The 21,341-nt window shown below is 40.7% G+C and overlaps 1 protein-coding gene across 6 annotated transcripts in view; it reads left to right on the top strand.

Moving 5' to 3' along the window:
- Positions 1 to 19,160, top strand: part of FAM20B (FAM20B glycosaminoglycan xylosylkinase) — a 45,277-nt gene extending 26,117 nt beyond the window's left edge. For all 6 annotated transcript variants that reach the window (XM_086343632.1, XM_086343627.1, XM_086343630.1 and 3 more), the window contains 4 exons: positions 10,073 to 10,244; positions 10,459 to 10,650; positions 12,700 to 12,759; positions 15,291 to 19,160. In XM_086343632.1, the coding sequence (XP_086199758.1) occupies positions 10,073 to 10,244; positions 10,459 to 10,650; positions 12,700 to 12,759; positions 15,291 to 15,522 (656 nt within the window). In that variant the 3' untranslated portion in view covers positions 15,523 to 19,160. The remainder of the gene's footprint in view (positions 1 to 10,072; positions 10,245 to 10,458; positions 10,651 to 12,699; positions 12,760 to 15,290) is intronic.
- The last annotated feature ends 2,181 nt before the right edge of the window (positions 19,161 to 21,341 follow it).

Below are 21,341 nucleotides of genomic sequence, written 5' to 3'. Positions count from 1 at the left end.
AAAGGAAAATGTAATTTTGTTTCCATCCAGTTCACAGGCTCTCTGAGTTAACCTTGTTGCAGGTAGAAGGCAGAGCAGAGAGAGCAGTGACAAGAAATGAGAGAGGGACATTGAAAGCTCAGGAAACTGCAGAGTTCAGCTGAAGTAATAAAGCCTTTCTCCCTAGGCGTTGGGAGGCCACTGAAAGAGTTTGAATATGAAAAGATGAGATTTGAGTTTTAGAAAACGAATGTAGCCACACTGTGGTGGATGAGTTGGCAAGAGGCAAGATGAGATGAGAGCCTTTGGAGGCTGTTGTAGATTCACATGCAGTGAGTCAACTAAAGCAGGGACCAGGTATGGAAAGATTAAGGAGATACTCAAGAATTAGGATCTGGGCTTCCCTGGTGGCTCAGCTGGTAAAGAATCCGCCTGTAATGCAAGAGAGCCTGGGTCAATTCCTGGGTCGGGAAGATCCCCTCGAGAAGGGTTAGGCTACCGACTCCAGTATTCTTGGGCTTCCCTGGTGGCTCAGCTGGTAAAGAGTCCACCTGTAATACAGGAGATCTGGGTTCTATCCCTGGGTTGGAAAAATCCCCTGAGAAGGGAACAGCTACCCACTCGAGTATTCTTGCCTGGAGAATTCCATGGACAGAGGAGCCTGACGGAGTACACAGTCCATGGGATCGCAAAGAGTTGGACACGACTGAGCAACTTTCACTTCACTTTAAGAATTAGAATGGAAAGAATTTGGTAAACGTTTGAGCTAAGTGTGACAAGTGAGAGAAGAAAAAATTTTAAGAATGACTCTAAAATTTTGGGGTTGGATGACTAGATACAGAAAGGAACAGACTTAGGGAGATAGAGCAAAGGAAGATAATGTAATTTGGGGTATTTTGTTTCTTTGTATAAAACAATAAGAAATAGATATACTGGCTTCTGACCCTGCTTCCTGATACATGGCTCCTGAATCCCTTATTAATTCCTACCTCAGGACACTAGGAGCATACCTTATTCTATTGAGATGATTCTGGGTGGGTCCTGGATGCCTCCTGGATGGAAGCTGTGAGTGATCAGGCCATAATTCGAAGCTTGGCATTTTCAGGACTGTACCTTGCACTTTCTCCAGAGAGGGGGCGAAGGGTGGGAAATAACTGATTGTGGCTGGAGTTAGTAATTGATCATGTCCAGGTAAGGAAGTCTCTATAAAAATCCAGTAGTACAGGGTTTGGGGTATTTTACCAGTTGGTGAACCAGAAGTTTCTATGTGCCCTTATGCCAGGCCCCAAACAAGAACAGAAGCTTCTTTGTTCAGGACTTCCCCCTGTGTATCTCTTCATCTGGCTGCTGCTTGCTCTCCATTGTAATAAGCCAGTAATCTAGGAAGTAAACTGGTTTCTCGACACCTAGGAGCTGTCCTAGCAAAAGCTTTTTTAATTGAGGCATAATTGACATACAACATTATGTTAGTTTCGGATGTACAGCATAATTATTCAGTATTTGTGTATTTTGTGAAATGATTGCCACAATAAGTCTAGTTAACAAACATCACCATATATAGGTACAGAATTTTTTGTGTTTCTTGTGAGGAGAACTTTTGAGATCTGCTCACTTAGCAACTTTCAAATATGCAGTACAGTATTGTTTACTGCCTGGGACCATCCCCGGCTGATCCAGGGTATTCGAAGGGGAGACGGAGTCAGCGACTATTTACATATTTATCAAAGATATAAAGAGTAATAGAATGAAGATAGCTCAGTAGGAAAATTCAGTGGAGAAAAGAGGCTGAGTAGCTTGGTTTATGCGGGAGACCAATAAAACTTCAAGACAAGAAGTTTGCACCACTTAGGTAGGCCGCAGGCGCCCTCTCGAATAGCGGAAGGTGCCCCACCTTAGACACCTTCTTGAGTGGGTCTTAGAAGCCCAGGCAAATAAATGGTCGCAGAGGATATCCGCGCTCCAGATGGAGACTTCAGCCGGAAGTTAAAGGGAAGAATGACATGGGGAGACCAAGCGTTGGTGAGCAAGGCCCGTAGCTTTATTTTTAACAGGGGCTTTTATACCCTAAGTTACACATAGAGGATAATAGGGGATGCGAAGTCAGCAGTCCTTGACCCTTATCAAAAACCAGGATTTCTTTCCTGCAAATTTATCGTATACAAATGGTTTAGGTGATTTACATCATCTTCTGGCCAGAAGGCCTATTAACATTTTATGACTCTTGACAAGGACTTATCAACAAAGACTTATTTTCTCTAAGAGTAATTATTTTAAGGTTTGGCGCCATCTTAAAAAATAAAATTGCATTCCTATAGGGCGGATGTGTAATGGGTTTACAACAAAGAAAAGAATTTATTACCTTAAGGGTCTAAAGTTACTAACACCAAGGCCACTACTTATTTTTTCTACATACCAACTATTAATTAATACATATTCAAGGATACAATTCAGGGGATGTGAAAACTTGGCAACAAACATTGGTTCATCAATGAAATCCTTTACTAGTTTTATTCTGACAGTTTCTAACTCTGAGAGGCTCTAAGCTATTTGAATATCTTAAGCTTCCCATGCCTCTCGAGGCTGGGAGACTGTAAACAATCGTATGCATGGCTCTAGGAGTCCCGGTAAACTTGTCAGGCGAGTTAGAGAGCTATCTGAGGGGTTTGGATTTAAACACTCCTAATTGCCCAGGAACTTTATTAATTGGAGCTGTAAGTTAATTCTTTGACAGAGAGAGCGAGATGGTGGTAGGGGACAGCCCCCAGTAAAGTCAGAGGTGAGAGCACAAAGCAATAAAGTAGGCAGACTCTGGTTTTTTGGGGGGTAGATGCTCGACAATATCCGGGGGGACTCCTGAGGCTCGATCCCGCCTTTGCGTATGCCGAGCCTCTTTCCTCATGACCTTTGTCACGAGTGGAATGCCTCACCGGCTCCCGGCAGTTTACTATAATCACCATGCTGTATATTACATCCTGATGACTTATTTATTTTATAACTGGAAGTTTGTACCTTTTGATGTCCTTCACTCACTCCTCCCACCCCCCACCCTCAGCTTCTGGCAACCATCCATCTGTTCTCAACTATCCCTGAGCTTGTTTTCTTTGTTTTGTTTTATTTTAGATTCTTAAGTGAGATCATACAGGATTTATTTTTCTCTTATCTTATTTCACTTGGCATAATGCCTTCAAGGGCCATCATTGTTGTTGCAAATGGCAAGATTTTATTCTTTTTTTTTATGGCTTAATAATATTCCATTACACACACACATATATATACCACATTTCTTTTCTTTATCCATTCATATGTTTATGAGTACTTAGGCTGTTTCCATATCTTGGTGGTGGTGGTGGTTTAGTTGCTAAGTCGTGTCCGACTCTTGAGACCCCATGGACTGTGTAGCCCACCATGCTCCTCTGTCCATGGGATTCTCCAGGCAAGAATACTGGAGTGGGTTACCATTTCCTTCTCCAGGGCTTCCATATCTTTGGTTCAGTTCAGTTGCTCAGTCATGTCCTACTCTTCGCTACCCCATGAATCGCAGCACACCAGCCTCCCTGTCCATCACCAACTACCGGAGTTTACCCAAACTCATGTCCATCAAGTCGGTGATGCCATCCAACCATCTCATCCTCTGTCGTCCCCTTTTCCTCCTGCCCCCAATCCCTCCCAGCATCAGGGTCTTTTCCAGTGAGTCAACTCTTCGCATGAGGTGACCAAAATATTGGAGTTTCAGCTTTAGCATCATTCCTTCCAATGAACACCCAGGACTGATCTCCTTTAGGATGGACTGGTTGGATCTCCTTACAGTCCAAGGGACTCTCAAGAGTCTTCTCTAACACCACAGTTCAAAAGCATCAATTCTTTGGTGCTCAGCTTTCTTCACAGTCCAACTCCCACATCTATACATGACCACTGGAACAACCATAGCCTTGACTAGACAGACCTTTGTTGGCAAAGTAATGTCTCTGCTTTTGAATATGCTATCTAGGTTAGTCATAACTTTCCTTCCAAGGAGTAAGCATCTTTTAATTTCATGGCTGTAGTCACCATCTGCAGTGATTTTGGAGCCCCCAAAAATAAAGTCTGACACTGTTTCCACTGTTTCCCCATCTATTTGCCATGAAGTGATGGGACCAGATGCCGATCTTAGTTTTCTGAATGTTGAGCTGTAAGCCAACTTTTTCACTCTTCTCTTTCACTTTCATCAAGAGGCTTTTTAGTTCCTCTTCACTTTCTGCCATAAGGGTCATGTCATCTGCATATCTGAGGTTATTGATATTTCTCCTGGCAATCTTGATTCCAGCTTGTGCTTCTTCCAGCCCTGCGTTTGTCATGATGTACTCTGCATATAAGTTAAATAAGCAGGGTGACAATATACAGCCTTGACGTACTCCTTTTCCTATTTGGAACCAGTCTGTTGTTCCATGTCCAGTTCTAACTGTTGCTTCCTGACCTGCATATAGGTTTCTCAAGAGGCAGGTCAGGTGGTCTGGTATTCCCATCTCTTTCAGAATTTTCCACAGTTTATTGTGATCCACACAGTCAAAGGCTTTGGCATAGTCAGTAAAGCAGAAATAGATGTTTTTCTGGAACTCTCTTGCTTTTTCCATATCTTAGGTATTATAAATAATGCTGCAGATAGTTCTTTGAATGAGTGTTTTCATTCTCTTCAGATACTAAGTACCTAGATGTAGAATTGCTGGATCATATGGTAGTTCTCTTAATTATTAATTTTTTGAGTAACTTCCATACTGTTACTCCATAGTAGTTGTACCAGTTTACATTCCCACCAGTGATGCACAAAGGTTTTCTCTACAGCCTTACCAACACTGGTTATTTCTGGTCTCTTTAATGATAGCCATTCTAACAGGTATGAGTTAGTATCTCATTGTTTTCGTTTCCCTCGTGATTAATAATGTTGAGCATCTTTTCATGTCTCTGTTGGCCACTTGTTTGTCTTCTTTGGGAAAATGTCTATTCAGAGCTTCTCCTTCTTTTTTCGTTGGATTACTTTTTGCTGTTGAGTTATAACCCCTAGTCAGATACATGATTTGCAAATATTTTCTACCATTCAGTAGGTTGCCTGTTTTGTTGATGGTTTCCTTTGCTGTACAGAAGCTTTTTGGTTTGATGTAGTCCACTTGTTTATTTTTACTTTCGTTGCCTTTGCTTTTGGTGTGAAATCGAAAAAATAATTGCCAAGACCAGTGTCAAGGAGCTTACTGCTTATGTTTTCTTCTAGGAGTTTTATGGCTTCAGGTCTTAAGTTCAAGTCTTGAATCCATCTGGAGTTCATTTTAGTGTATGTTATAAAATAGTTGTCCAGTTTCATTCTTTTGCATCTGGCTTTCCAGTTTTCCCAACACCATTTATTGAAGAGACTGTCTTCTCCCCATTATATATTCTTTACCCTAGCAGATTAAACCCTAACGGGCTAATAGGAACCCCTGGTTTATAGCCAGTTGGTAGGAAGCACAGGTGACAACCTACACTTGCGATTGTCACCTAAAGTGGAAGGCTTATGGAACTGAGCCCTTAACCTGTGGAGTCTGATGCTACCTCTGGGTAGATAATATTAAAATTAACTTGTGACCTCACCAGTGTCCAGGAATTGCTTGGTGGTGGGGGAAAACCCACACTCACTGATATTGGGTGCAGAATCTTACCTTGACAGGAATATCCAGGAGTAAATGTTAACTAATCATTTAGAATCTAAAGTCTGCAGCTTAGGAAAGAAGTGTGGCTGGAAGTACAGATTTTACCATCATAAGTGGTAGTTCGTCCCAGGAGAGCATGGAGATTAAGGTCATCAGAAAACTAGTTTTTTAAAATTGGTGCATCCAGGAATAATGAAAGATTGAGAACCTCAGGTTCATGGCCATAAAACCAGAATATTGAAATCTGGAAAGGTATTATTCATAGTAAATAGCTGGCATTGACTGGTCTCTGACAGTGTGTCAGGCACTGTGCTGGGCACTACTGGAGATTATCTCACTCACTCACAACCCAGTGGTGGGTTGAAGAACTATTATCTCCATTTTATTGAGGAAGTTTAGAGAAGTCAAATTACATGCATAATGTCTTGCAGTCTAATGACTGTATATAGTCTATATTTTGAACCCGCAAACCTGAGATCACACCCCTAGACTGTACACCTGACTTCATTCAGTTATAAAGGGTCTTATTTACCAAGCTCAGGAGTTTGGATTTCATCACATAGATAGCAAGTTTCGTACACCAAGCAATGTTTTGTTTTCTTTTGTGTTTTTTTTTTTTATCAATAATATATTCCCACAACTCACAATTTTTTAAAAATACCAAAGGAGTACAATGAAAAAACTTTCATCCAACCATTCCTTCTCCCTACTTACAGTGGCAATCTCTATTAGTAATTTCTTTTTATGTCCTTTTTGTATGAAATATGAATATATATTTTTATCTAACTCTACCATTTTATACAATATGTATCACACTGTACATGCTTCTGCATCTTATTCTTTTATGTAATACATCTTGGAAATCTGTTATTTCATGTAAAGAGCTTTTTCATTCTTTTTTTGTTTTACCAGTTACAACGTGCTCCATTGCATGGATGCACCATAGTTCATTTAACCAGTCCCTTGTTGGACCTAAAAGTTATGATATTTTGTTTTTACAACCAGTGTTGCCCAGAATTACCTTGTACATATTTCATGCATGATCAACTATATCTGGAAGTGGAAGTGCTGGTCAAGGGCACATATATTTTTACATAGATGTTTAACCAGTTTACCTTCTCAGCAATGATGCATGAGAATGCCTCTCCCCTAGCTTCACCAACAACATATTACCAAACTTCGGGTTCTGTTTGTTTCACATGTAGCATCTTTTTATTTGTTTAAGAGCCATTTGTATTGTCTTTGTCTTTGCATATCCTCAGTCATTTTTAACTCTGTCATTGGTCCTCGTGATTTACAAGAGTTCATACTTAGGAAGGATAATAGCTCTTTGTGATATGAGATATAAATGTTTTCCCCAATTCTTTAATTTCTTTTGACTTTGCTTAGTTTTTTCTTTTCTTTTTTTTTTGATTTATAGAATTTTTTAAATTTATTTTTTAATTGAAGGATAATTGCTTTACACATGCTTTATAGAAATTTTTTGTTTTCAGTGTATCAATCCATCTTTTCTGATAGATTTTTCTGATTTTGAATCGTAGTTATGCCTTGCTCACTCCAACATTATGGAAGAATTTTTTTTTTTTTTTTTAGTACTTCTGTAGTTTTATTTTTCACATTAAGGTTTTGATATTGTTGGAGCGATAATGAAGTATGGCTCCACTGTTATTTTTTCCCCTAGATGGCTATCAGTTGCCCCAGTAGCATTTATTAAAGACTCTCTTATTTTTCCCCTGTAATATATTTTCTTCAGCTTATTTAGCTTTAGTTTCTAGACTTTCTGTTCTGTTCCGTCGGACATTATATCTGTTCTTCAGCTGGTCTATGTTTTAATTATGAGACATTATACTATTTTTTGATATCTGATAAATCTAGTCCCTTCTCTTTGCAGTTATTTTAACAGTTTTCTAACAGTTCTTATTTATATTTTTTCTTGTGACCTTTAAAATTGTCATATCTAGTTACCCCATAAAAGACCCATTGGTATTTTTGATGGGTCAAATTAAACTTTTAAGTTTATATTATAATTTTAAACATTATAAGGATGATGTTTCTTTCAATTAGTGTTCAAATCTCTTTTTATCTGGCAGAGGTTTTGAAGTAATCGAGAGTGATAGAGTCAACTTTAGGGGAGGGGAGTGTATAGTGGATTAGTTTCTATTTAGTGTGTACTAGGCCAGAGGGTGGAAATACTAATAAGTTTGTCTCTTCAAGGACCCCTATACATGTTTATTTTTAATGACATAAACAGTTGTTAAAATAGTATGTGAGGTTTTATAGGTATAGGAAATTAGCTCATTTAATGGTTATATTTCATAGAGGTGGAGGGCAAAGAAAACATTACCTACCTTAAGTTTTTATTTTGAAATAATTCTATGTTTACATAAAAGTTGCAGAAAATGATCTGGAGTCCGCCCCCAGATTCCCAATTGTTAATACTTCTGAATTGGTTGAGAACAGGTTGCAGACATGAATATCTATTACTGCATTATATGCTCCCTTAAGACTTGAGTGAGTATATCGCAACTTCCAGGGCACTTCTGTACACAACATCGTTCAACCATCAAAATCAGGAGATTAACACTGATCCAATATCACTAATCACATAGACCCTATTCAGATTTTGCCATGTGTCTGTGTAATGGCCTGTGAACATCCAAGATTTAATCTAGGATATTGTATTCAGTTGCATTCAGTTATTATGTCTTTTTTAGCCTCCATCAGGCTGAAACAGTTTCTCACTCTTCTTGTTTTTCAAGACCTTGAGGTTTTTGAAGAGTGCAGGCTGGTTACTTTCTGGAACATCTCTGATGTTCATGTTTCATTATGATTTAAAGACTTTAGTGAAAATGCCAACAAAGTGCTATTGTTCACTTCTCGGTGCATAGTATCAGGAGGCACATGATGTTGGTCCCATTACCTGTGATGTTAACTCATCACTTGATGAAGGTGGTGAGTGTCTGCAAGGTTTCTCCAGTGTTTTATACTTACTAATAAGTAATTACTGGGACTTCCCTGGTGGCTCAGATGGTAAAGTGTCTGTCTACAGTGCAGGAGACCTGGGTTCGATCCCTGGGTTGGGAAGATTCCCTGGAGAAGGAAACGGCAACCCACTCCAGTACTCTTGCCTAGAAAATCCCGTGGACGGAGGAGCCTGGTGCAGGCCACTGTCCATGGGGTTGCAAAGAGTCGGACACGACTTCACTTTCACTTTCACTAAGTAATTACTGAGTACTTTGTAGGGAGAAACTCAAAGCTGGATAAACATTATATCCTCACCAAACTTTTGCCCGGAAGTTTTAGCATTCATTGATAATTCTTGCCCACATCAGTTACTACTGTGATAGTTGTCAAATGGTGATTTGCTAAGTCTTCTAGACTTACTGGTTGCCATTCTGTTGACGAGTAGACCTCCCCTTACCTTGCCTCACTTTTATTTACTTATTTATTTATAAAACTATGAGCATGCAGGCTCTTAATTTACTCAGTAACAATGTTACTATTATCAAACTGTCACAGATTTGGCGAGGGGGAATCCCTACAAACTGTCTCCTGTCATTTGGAATGTTCCCATCATTCTCTGAGTGCTTCCTTATGGCTGGCATAGCAATATGACCCAGACTGATGTTGTACTTTCTCTGCTCCTGCCCTTGGATCATCTGTTTCTCCAGGGAACCCTGGTTATTTTTAATTTAGCACCAAAACAATATTTAGAAACTAATATATGAGTGCTAGGTGTGTTCATTACTACCTGAGTGTCACTGTTTCTAGATTTTCTAGAGGGGCAGAGGTAGAAAACATATGTGATATATATACATGTGTGTGTATATCTATGCATAGATATACACACACAAACATTGGTATTTTGTCTTCTTCTATATCTCTGTGTATTAAACCATCTGTTTAAACCAGTATCCTCAGTTATAATTCAACAGCGAAGGATTTACTCTGGCCTTCTCCCTTTGTATGTGTTAAACTCCCTTATCTATCTATTAGAAAACTGGTTCCCATTATCCTCAGTCTGTTTACTCATTTGCTCAAGACCCCACTCCCCAACCAGTATGTAAACCAAAGTCCTGGGCCATTGTGCCCTCTCTCCCTCCCCGTGGCATTCTGGCCAAAATGTCAGTCCTGTCAAAGGAGAAGAGGCCATTACTTAAAGTGAGTTCAGAAAGATACTTGTGACAGTAGTTGACTTCTGGGAGGGGATTGGGTAGACAGGGCAGAGAGGGAAACAGAGAGTTATCTTTTCATGTATATCCTTTTGAATTTTTTTTTTATACCATGTGCTTTTATTTCCTATACAAAAAATAAAGATTTTGAAATCAGTTCAGGATCTTTGTTTTCACATAGAGCTGCTCTCTTCTGCATTGTTTGCAGAGAATTTGGAGTCATCCTTTTTCTCTTAAAGTATTTGGTTCCATTCTCTCCTTTAGGAAATAATACTTGTTTCTATGGGAAGTGTTATTACTGCCGAGAAACAGAGCCAGCCTGTGCTGACGGAGACACGATGGAGGGGTCTGTCACGCTTTGGCTTCCAGATGTGTGGCCTTTACAGAAACACCGACACCCATGGGGCAGGACTTACCGAGAGGGCAAATTGGCCAGGTAAATGCTCCTGTGAGCCATTACTTTATTCTCTCCCATACCTAATCAGGTGCTGACCCTGTGTAGGAGCCAGGGGTTCTGTCCACAAATAAAAAGGACTATGGATGGTTCAGGGGAAACCTGCTAGTCTGGGACTTTGTCTTCTCTGTATTTTAAACAATGCTACATGCGGTGCTGACACTCAGTAAACACCCCCCGTGCTGCTTGCCTTCAGGTGGGAGTATGATGAGAGCTACTGCGATGCTGTGAAGAAAACATCTCCCTATGACTCCGGCCCGCGCCTCTTGGACATCATTGATACAGCTGTCTTTGATTACCTGATTGGCAATGCTGACCGCCATCACTATGAGAGTTTCCAAGACGATGAAGGCGCTAGTATGCTCATCCTTCTTGATAATGCCAAAAGGTAGGACCAGCAGGACTTTCTCCCTCTCCATTCAGTTCAGTTCAGTTCAGTCGCTCAGTCGTGTCCGACTCTTTGCGACCGCATGAATCACAGCATGCCAGGCCTCCCTGTCCATCACCAACTCCCGCAGTTCACTCAGACTCATGTCCATTTAGGCGGTGATGCCATCCAGCCATCTCATCCTCTGTCATCCCCTTCTCCTCCTGCCCCCAATCCCTCCCAGCATCAGAGTCTTTTCCAAAGATCCAACTCTTCACATGAGGTGGCCAAAGTACTGGAGTTTCAGCTTTAGGATCATTCCTTCCAAAGAACACCCAGGACTGATCTCCTTTAGGATGGACTGGTTGGATCTCCTTGTATTAGGGGTCTTGTATATACAAGAAGGATGCTGTCTAGGATGTCCTGGGAAACCTCCAGAACAGACTCAACAGAGGGCATCCTTCCTGTTCCCACTCAGGGTCTTTGCCATGGGCACCCATCCTTCCAGCTTGTTCAGAGCTTATACTCCTTTCACCCTCAGGGGTCTAAGACTTTAATAAAAATGGAAAAGTCATTTTTTCCAAGGAGTCAAAGATTCTCATTCTCTTCATGGACAACTGGAAACCAAAGTCTTGTATTTATTGCTACTTATATCATTCTTTCTTGACTAGGATGTTTAGAATCTTGAGAAATACATAGTTAACAGAACATGAAATTTAGTTACTGTTAAATATATAGTATCTAAAGGGTCATGCAGTTTAAAAAATTAATTTACTTGATAGGGTGTTTTTGCTATTTTTATGGCAGTCTAGGCCCAGATTTTTTCTATTATGAGTAGGAGAGCAGTTGTTTAGTGATTATAAAGACAAGTCACTATCTTGAATAAGACAATTTTATTAATTTTGAATAAATGAAATGTCCTTATTTAGATCTGAGCTATTTGAAGAGCACGTTGTATTTTCAGTTTGCACTCTGCATTCCCCATGGTACCCAGTTAAGTGCCACACTTTTAGTTATACTTAATAAGTGTTTGCTAAATAGAATACTTCCTTGGAGCCAGAACTGTCCAGACTCTAGGTCACTAACTGTTAATGTCGGTTGCTGAGAATAAGCTGAGCCATGGATCCTCAGCAGAGAATGCTTGGGCAGCGTTTACTAAGCAGGCCACCACCTCATACTGAGCACCAGGCCCCTCATGTTCCATGGAGGGTAGTGACAGTTACAGAGAGTGCGAGGCCAGCAGGAAGTGGCCAGTGCCGTCTTTCATTTTCATTTACACTGTATTTTCAGTTCCTGAATACCTTTATCCTTACTTGTAAAAGTGATCATGTGTGCTGTGGAAATATACATGGAAATAATTGCCTTTGCCATTTTTTATTCGAGGGCCTGCACTGCGCTGAGGGCTATCAGACCCTCCAGCTATTAAGGTGAGCTTCTAGGAAAAGAGTGGACGGTTGACAGTTATTCCAGAATCAGTTCTTTTCTAACTCTGAATTACTGCTTAAGGCATTTTTATATATGCTTCCAATCACCATTTTCTCAGCCTCTGTGAGCAGTTTTTTCCAATTTAAATCTGACCATATTCTTTGCTGTAGGGAATAGGATAATCTAAGTCTTTTCTTATTGGTAATTTTGGAGTAGAACAAGTATAACTTCATTTTACAGGAAATGACTTTCTACTTGTTTGTGAGAACCTAATATGAATAGCCTTTATTTCTCTGAGCACCCATAAAACTTTCTCAAGTGTGGGGGTCTTCAGATTCTCCCTCCGTCTGTGGACTTCACACTTCGTCACAACGGTCATGCTCCAGCACCTTGCAGTGTCCCGGCAGGAGAAAGGACCCTGGTAAAGGAGTGTATCTGTTGTTCAGCGCTGCAGTGCAGGCTGTTAGGAATCCTGTGTCTAATCGGTCATACCCTGTTTATTTCTAATTTAAGTGATTTGAGCTGTGTGGGCGTAAAATTATCTAGGATCACATTTGGGTTTCTTATAGAATTTGTTCTTACTTTGATGCTAAGAAGGGAACTGGTGCTTTCATTTAATTCACTAAGTTTTTATTTAATTTTCAGCTTTGGGAACCCCTCGCTGGATGAGAGAAGCATTCTCGCCCCTCTCTATCAGTGTTGCATGTAAGTTACTTTATCAAATGCATTTGCCTGCGTGCTTTTCGTACTTTTCTAACCCAGAACCCCCTGGAGATCCTGGTATGTAGGGGATCAGGGAAGGATTTCTACAACAAGGCTTAGACAGCATTTTGAGTTTTATATGAATAGAAATTATCAGTTTCTTTAATGATGTATATCAGTTTGTTTTAATATCAGAATATAGTCCCTGCTCCCCTACAGAATCCAGTGCAGGCCCTGCCCCTAGTTGCTCTGCTATGTTCACCTTCCTCTCACCACCACAACCCAGTGTGGTTTGCTTATCTCAGTCAGAAGTTGTGTAACCAAAAATAGCTATCTCCCTAGGTATTTATGTGTTGTCGCTCAGTCATATCCAGCTCTTTACAACCCCATAGACTGTAGCCTACGAGGCTCCTCGGTCCATGGGATTTTCCAGGCAAGAATACTGGAGTGGGTTGCCATTTCCTTCTCCAGGGGATCTTCCCGACCCAGGGATTGAACCTGGGTCTCCTGCATTGTAGGCAGATGCTTTACCCTCTAAGCCACCAGGGAAGCCCTCCCTAGGTATTTAGTAATTGATTTTTTGAAAGTCTATGTTAGAGAACAAAGAAATTCAAAAGTAAATAAAAAAAATGAGATAAAGACTGGGCTCTAAGGAGCTCCGTTTCAGATCAGCATTGCCAGTACGACTTTAAAGCGTGAGCACCAAGAATCAGCTTGGACCTACCTTGCTTGGATACTACTGGTCAACTCCCAGAGAGACACTGATTGCATGAGACTGCCCCTTCTGGCAGCTGGTCTGTTTTACTTTTCTTTTCTTTCTCTTTTTCTTAAATAACAACAGGATTCTGCAGAAAGTGTTACCTAGGCTACCCTAAATTATCTTCATTAATACTGGGAAGCAGTGATACATCCAGTCAGAACCTGCATCTGTGAAGGAAGATGTCTTTGTGTTAATCAGTACTATCAGTCTGGTGCAGTTAGAAGACAGAAAAGACATGGTGTGTTCAACGGGAAAGTTTAATATAAAGGACGGTTAAACCCTCTGATACACAAATAGGGCCGAGGCAGAGTAACCAATTTGGAAGAGACCCCCCACCCCCACCTCCGCCCCAAGGCTGGGTTTGGTCCTCAGTGGAGAAGGTATAGTTCAGCCCACTTGCTAGCAGAGAAGTGCACTAGTTTGCAGATGCTGGGCGTGCAGGAAGCAACCCTGCAGAGTGCAGGCAAGGAACAGGCAATCCGCAGGACGTGGCCTGTACACAGAGAGCCATGACTCAGTAGAAACCCTCCAGGCTACAGGCAAGGCTTATTTGTGGGCCAGCGAAGGGAATAAGGGTACCAGCATGGGTGCGTGGCCTTGGGGCTCTGGTTTCCATGTCAAGAGGGCCTTAGGAAAGTTACTGCCAAGCCAGGCTGAAGCTGCAGTGTCATGGAGGACCTGTCTACTCTGGGAGTGTGGCCAGGGAAGAGCTTCATTGGATGACCTTCCCTGAACACTCCTGGCCTGTACAGCAGCCAGAAGCATCTCCCTCCAGCATCCTATACTGAGAAAGCCTAAGAGAAGAGATAATTAGAGGACCTCTGTCCACAAGAGCAGGGCATACATGAAAAGTGGATTTGGAGGTGAAAGGAAGTCAAGTGATACTTTTGTCATGCAGGAGAAATTCTGATGCTCTAGGCACTCATATTTTTCAGAATTGGAAAACCACACTGCCTGTGTGCTTGTCCATCCCTTCCATGCTTTAGCCAAAGATCCTTATTTTCTTCCTGTTCAGATGGCTGCAGAACAGGCTGCCGGCCTCATGCAGAGTCAGGCCTTAACGCATGCCTAGTAGTTCTTGCATTACCTACAGGGGAGTTCGTACTTTTCTTCTCAAATAAACAAAAGATCCGCTTTAGGCAAAAAATAATTTAAAAAAATAGATACCCTTAAACTTTTTCTCTTTGTAAGATTAATGCTAGAATTTTTAATTCAGAAACATAAAAAGGAAATTTAAATTACTTGCTAAAATGTAAAGATACCTTCTGTTAACACTCTAGTACTTCATTCTAACCGTGTGTGTATGTTTGTGTGTGTGCTTATACACACATTTTCTTTCCCCACAGATTTGGAGTAAAACAGTTTCCTTCCAACTTTCCCCCCTGATTCAATATTATATGGGCATTTCCTCATGCCACTGAATTTTCGTAACTGCTTTAAATGGCTGCATGGTTTTTCATTGAATGGATGAACCATAGTTTATTTAACTATTTCTCAGTTCTCAGACATTCAGATTCACATTTTTCCTGTTAAAAAGAGCACTGCAGTGAACATGTGTAAATATTGTGTGTATCTCTTATTAGTTACTAAGAAGGAAATATCAAAATGTGGTAATGTCACTCATAATGTAGAGCTGCTTCTAGAACAGAAATGGCTTTTCTAGTTGAGATATTTTACATAATTACTTCTTTACATTTGTCTGTCAAGCAGGCTTCAGTCTCCATTTGACAGTGAGAGGCTTTATGTAACCTGTTCTAAAACTTATTTCTCCCAGCATTCGTGTGTCCACCTGGAACAGACTGAACTCCTTGAAGAATGGTGTGCTGAAGTCTGCCTTAAAGTCCGCCATGGCCCACGACCCCATCTCCCCAGTGCTCTCTGACCCACACCTGGACGCTGTGGAGCAGCGGCTCCTGAGCGTCCTGGCCACCGTCAAGCAGTGCACTGACCAGTTTGGGATGGACACTGTGTTGGTGGAAGACAGGATGCCTCTCTCGCACTTATAGTTCTCCACAAAATAAGTGAAACTGCTTTTTACAAAGATAGAGAAACAGCACAATCAATTCCAGATGGTATGAGATGGATTGGAAATGGCCAGCAGCGTGTTCTGGTAATAGGGGATAGGGTGGCCTTGGATTTCTTTGGTGTTTGCTGTGGTAGAAGCTAAAGCAAAGACTTACAAGCTTCAGACCATGGAACCGTACCTGCTGAACCACCTTCAGACTTCCTCGGCGTTTGCCCATCCTAGCAGTGGGCAGCACAGTTGGTCAGTCTTAATTTCTCATGCCAAAGGATGAAGAGAGGTGTGACATTCAACTAGGTTAATGCTGTGGTTGGTTCTGGAGTGTGTATTTGGAGTTCATCCTTATAGTCCTTTCTCCACACTTGTGGATCTTCCAAAAACACTTTGCAGTCTCTTGAGTCCTTTTTTCCAGGATTAGTCAAATTGGGGATTTTACTGCTTCCTGGGGAGTGGCAGCAAGGAACCTGGCATTCTGTTGAGCCAAAGTAGTAGGGACTATGCTGTTAAGGTAGAATTAGAAGGAAGGACAAAAGCAGGAAGGATGTTTGGGCTTTTAAGTAAGAAGGTGGTAGTGCTTTTGATGATTCTTAAAGGAGGGAAGGAGAGAGAGAGAGACCTGCTTGGTAGAACCAGAATCAAGGAAGTGATTGAATTAGTGAAAAACAGGTTCCCCTGTATTTAAGTTCTTAACATATATAAAAGCAAGCATGACTTGTACCTAAGTAAGATTTGCATTCTCATGGTTATGTCCAAATTAACCCAAAAAAATTGTCTGTAGAGAACCTGCTGTTACAACCCAAGCACAATTCTGTTATAGAGGTTTACTTTCTTTTTTGCCCCAAACAGGCAAATCCTTTGCAGATTAACAAAGCAAACTGAAGATAACATCTTGGGTAAGAGTCCGGTTGCCTGCGATCTCTGCCATCCTGATTTCCAAAATGAATTTTCACTTTTGTCTTCAAGGTATTTAGTTGTTAAAGCTGTTGTTCCCGAGAGACTGGCAATCCTATTTGTGCCTTTCTTGGAGAAAAGCCAGCTTACTCCTGTAGCTAATAGTTCACATCCTGCTGGTGGCTGGACCTGTCTAGTGATTTGGGCCACGCAGAAGGCTAAAAACAAAGATTTTAAGCCTTCTGAGCCTTAAAATTAAGGTGGTTCCAGGAAGAGCCTTAAGATTTTGATTTATGTCATACCCTGTTTTCATCATTTAATATTGTTCTGAACCCATGAGGTAGTATTGTTCTTCTGTCTTCTATTAGCACTTTGAAATATCAGTTTGCTAAAACAGGCTAAGTTGTGTGTTCTGGCAAAGTGATTTTGACATGTAACCAGTGGCATTAAAATATAGGGCGAGGAGAGCTGGCCTGGTGAGTCCACTTGTGCGTCCTCAGAGCTGGAAGCTTCTCTCCTGCATTTTGTCTGGGGACTCTTTGGGTTTTGACTTCTGTGAAGCAAAGACTAATATTTAAACAGTGTGGTTGAACAAATCTACTGCCAGCCACTGGAGACCAATTTTAGGTAACCGCCCTTTCAAAAGTGGTTTAGAATTTATGCTCTAATTTTCTCAAATTGAAAGTCAACTGAGTACCCAGTAACTACTTTAACATGAAATTAGGATGCTTTTGTACTTAGTTTGTACATTTGGAGATGTACACAGAATGGGCTTAGTTATTATTTAAAATGGATTTAAGAAGACGTATCAGCACAAAACACTGAGCTAGTATTAACAGGAAGAGGCGCTGATTTCAGTTTTAAAGTCGTGTACTGTGTGCGTCCAGGGAGTACACATTTGAGCTTGAGAAGGGCTTGGATGGTGCTCACCTCAAAGCATCAGGGAGCCAGTAAGAAGGTAGTCAGCTGCTGTGCTTGGTAAATGTTAGTTGAACTAATTCTTTCAAACACGTGATATTGTTCTTTGGTATGCCCCAGTGGAATGAGTAAGAACTGTTCTCAAACTTGGGAACTTTATTCATAATGCTGAAGGCAGAAGATCTGTTGAGGAAAAATGCAGGAGGGAAGGCTGCTTTGAAAGCGTCTCATTCTTTTTTCCAAACACTGCTTCATTCTCCTATTTTAATATGATCTTAAAAAGTGTTCAGATGTATAGTGGTTAAAGTTAGAATTGTGCTGAGAGAGTGGTGTGAACTGATGCTTAGAATATAAATTTATGTTCTAAGTCAATATTGGATTAGGCTGGGAAAAGTGTGTTTAGGTAAATCTCGGAGAAAACCAACCATAAGCTCTTAGTCCTAAAATTCATAAACACTATATTCTGATTCAAAAAAGAGGTACATATTGTTTTTTAAAGTTTTCTAACACTGTCCTTTTTATGGTTTATCTTTTAGAATTGAGGGTTGTTACAATCAGACAGGTCATTGGAAGGGTTTTTGGTTAGTCTTAAGTTGGGTATGCCTAGCTAACATCTAAAGATAAACATGGATACATTTCAATATTATAAAGCTAAGAAAATCAGAACTGAGTAGCATTTCTGCACTCCTCCTCCTACTTTTTAAATATATTTATTCCAGAGTTTGAGGGAATATGGGTATAGAGGTTTCATCCTAAAATTTTTCTTTAATATGAAGGTATATTATTAGTTTGGGGTAAATAATTTTCTGTGCAAAACAAATTAATAGACAGGATCTGACTTGCTCAGAGTATTGCTTAATAATATATTAAGAAGGCATTTCTCTGTATTTGCTCTCAGGATTAATATGTGAAATGAAATGTAATAAGGAAATGGGAGAATTCAGGTACATCCATTGTATACTGTTTTGGGCAAGATGAATCCTCTACATGGCAAAATTTCAGTGTCACCTGAAAGCCGCATGTTCTTCCAAAGAAATCCATCTTTTCTTTTAAAAAAAAAAAAAAAAGAGGCTTTTGGCCTTCCCCTCGTATCCACCGTGTTCCTTCACCCTCTCTTCTCCACAGCTTCCATATTCTCATTTGACCAGTCCATGACCACACCTCAAATGGTGGTAAACAGCATCTGTCGTTTTGTGAGCTTGGGCTTCAGGAAACATGAGTCAAGGTATATGTATGTATATAGTCATATATGTATTCTAACAAGAAAATATTTATTTTCACACAGGGAAACACTGACTTATGTTGCTGAAGAACCTGAAGCTAGTAAAAGGTTCTCAGTCTCTGAGCGTGAACCTAAGTGACATAAAGACCAACCATTCAGGAAACACCTACTGTGCTAGCCAGGGCCGGTGCCCGAGGCAGATAGACCCGCCTCGTAAGACTGCTATACAGCAGGGGAGGGCCAGTTTTCCTCCCTTCCACTCCTCAAGTCTGGGTTGAAAAGGTGGGGGCTGGATACTATACTGCCACAGGTTTTTAAGGAACTAAGGTGTTACTCAAAAATACAAAATGTTTAGGGGGGGAATCTGGGAATAATTTACCAGGAAGTAATTTATTTGCTTAAGAGAGAGGTGTTAAGAACCACGACCCTCGGTTCTAATCTGCCAAGGATTTCCTCTCAGAGCTCTTGCACAAATAGAGGTTGTGCTTGGTAAGACATCAAACAAGACAGATATGCACCTAAATTTCTAATGTGTTCTATGGGTTTCAATTCTGAAAAAAAAAGACAATGAATAAAGATTTTAATAAGTACCAGCGTATCATGTTTTCCTCTTATTATCCCCCCACCCCACTTGCTGGTTCACGGTATATCGTTTTCAATTCAGATTTCCATTTTTGTTAGGGGACAGAAGATTACATCTTCTGCATCTGCATAAACTTCCACAGGGGTTGTTTCACAGAATCAACGACAGATAAGACCTTTACACTTCTTATTACACTTTACTTCTTCTCTTTACACTTCTCAGCCTTCAGAAGTTGCCTATTAGGTTGTGACAGAACCAAGATTTTCAGTAGGATAACTCTTAGGTGCTTTTTATTTAATACTTAACTCCATTCTTGCAGCTTCTTTAAAGAATTATTAATCCCGAAGAACTTGTCAGCACATTACCATAGAGGCCTGGAAGACAAGACCAGGTCCTGATAGTGATTCTTGGGACACCAGACTTCTAAATTTTGCAATGGAAATGCAACATCATAAACCTCAACCAGACAACTGAGTAGAGTTCTCAAGATTTTGACTTGATTTGTAGCATTTTTGTTTATGCCAGTTTTAGTCACTTGTGCTTGAATACAAAAGGGAGGCTGAAGCCTAGAACATGCTCCTTACTGACTCACCTTATACGATCCTTTTCTAGGTGAGATTTCAGGCTTAGTTTTCTTCTCAAGCATTCCAGAAAGACCAGTATGGAAGCCTAAAAAGGCAGCTGGGAGTAGCGAAGGAGTGGTTCTATTAATATTATGGGCTTATTTTTACCCAGTGTATTTCTTATAAAAATGATTTTTAGCAGCTCTCATTTTATAAAATAGAGACAAGTATGGTCATAACCACTGATTTAGCATGGGTGAGTTTTGTAAGATAAGCTGCTTTATAAGTCCCAGGAAATAAGAGAATGAAGTTAACAGTTGTAAAGATTGTTTTCAAGGCAGGTATTGCTCTTGATGGCCTGCAGCAGGTGGAGAGGTTGTCTATTGCAAAGCTAGGTTCCATCCAGATGACCTCAGTAAAGGTGTTATGTGCCCATTTGCTCTTTGAAAGTGTTTGCTAAAATGCGTATTCTGATTGAGTAGGTTTGGGGCCTGAGTTTGCATTTCTAACAAGCTTCAGGGCAGTGCCAAAGCCAGTGGTTCTTGGACTATTCTAGAGCAGGATTGTTTACTTGCTAAGGAAACACAGATGCCTGTAGTTTTCACAAGAGCCACTAGATGTCTCCATCATCCATGAGATATTGCTCCTAGCTTTACAACCAGGGGTCTCCAAGCACTGAGAATGAAATAGCAAATTTACTGAAAATAGAGGCTTACCTACAACTGGTGTTTGGATTCATTGTTTCTACCTGAGACTGACTTAGGTTGAAAAAAAACGTTGAGTCTTTTAGGAAAAAGATGTCTTGAAATCAAATTGTCCAAGAACTTCCAAGAGACCTGCTTTATTTATGCTGTGAAATGCAAACTCAAAATCGAATCTCAAATATTATCAGTTAACCCTCCATGAAAGTTACCAGTAGAGAATTATTTCCACAGTCTTAAAATTTGAATTATTATTATTATTTAAGAAATCAGGGTAAATACTAGTCATTTTATCAGCATGAATTCACCAGTTTTTTTCTAGGACAAGATGGCTCTTAGGTCAGTGGCTTCAATAACTCAGGTGATCTTTGAAAAAAATGCAGTAAGTACTTGGGAAATCTAGCAAGCTTGTTACATGCTCATGTTACGGAGAAGAGAGGCCCAGGAAAGAGGCCCAGAGGTCTAATGCCAGCGGTGTCTTGAGAAGCTGTTCAGTCACAGCATTTCAAAGTTGCAAATTTAGGCCCAGAAAGTGCATTCAGTACTCAGTCTAGCTTGTTTTCAACAGGCTGTGATTACATTGACTTGAGACCTCGTGGTTTTTCCATGACTCTCGGGGAGTTTCCAAAATGGAAGTATCTCCAGTTTGGAGCCCATTACCTTCTCCAGCTGTGGAAACCTGCTGATTGCTTGCTGCTCTGTTTCATTTCCCTTTGTAGCGAAGCCAGGCCCAGGGCTGACTTCCCCTGGCTAACTCAAGCTCCCGGTGAGACGGTTGCCCGGTTTCATTTAACAGGTTGGCAGGAAGTTGATCTGCAGACACGGGACAGGGCACCAGTGGGAGCCCGTACTTCGTAGCCCTCAGGTGGGCCACCGGAGCCGAACGAAAGTAACTAGGTGATTGACAGTGGCCATTTCAAGGCC

The sequence above is a fragment of the Bos grunniens genome, chromosome 16 (assembly GCF_055505025.1).
Source record: "Bos grunniens cultivar Pamir isolate PY7600 chromosome 16, Bosgru_T2T1.0, whole genome shotgun sequence".
Taxonomy (NCBI): Eukaryota; Metazoa; Chordata; class Mammalia; order Artiodactyla; family Bovidae; genus Bos; species Bos grunniens.
The sequence above is the reverse complement of the archived record's forward strand: the minus strand, read 5'-3'. Positions and strand labels throughout refer to the sequence as shown.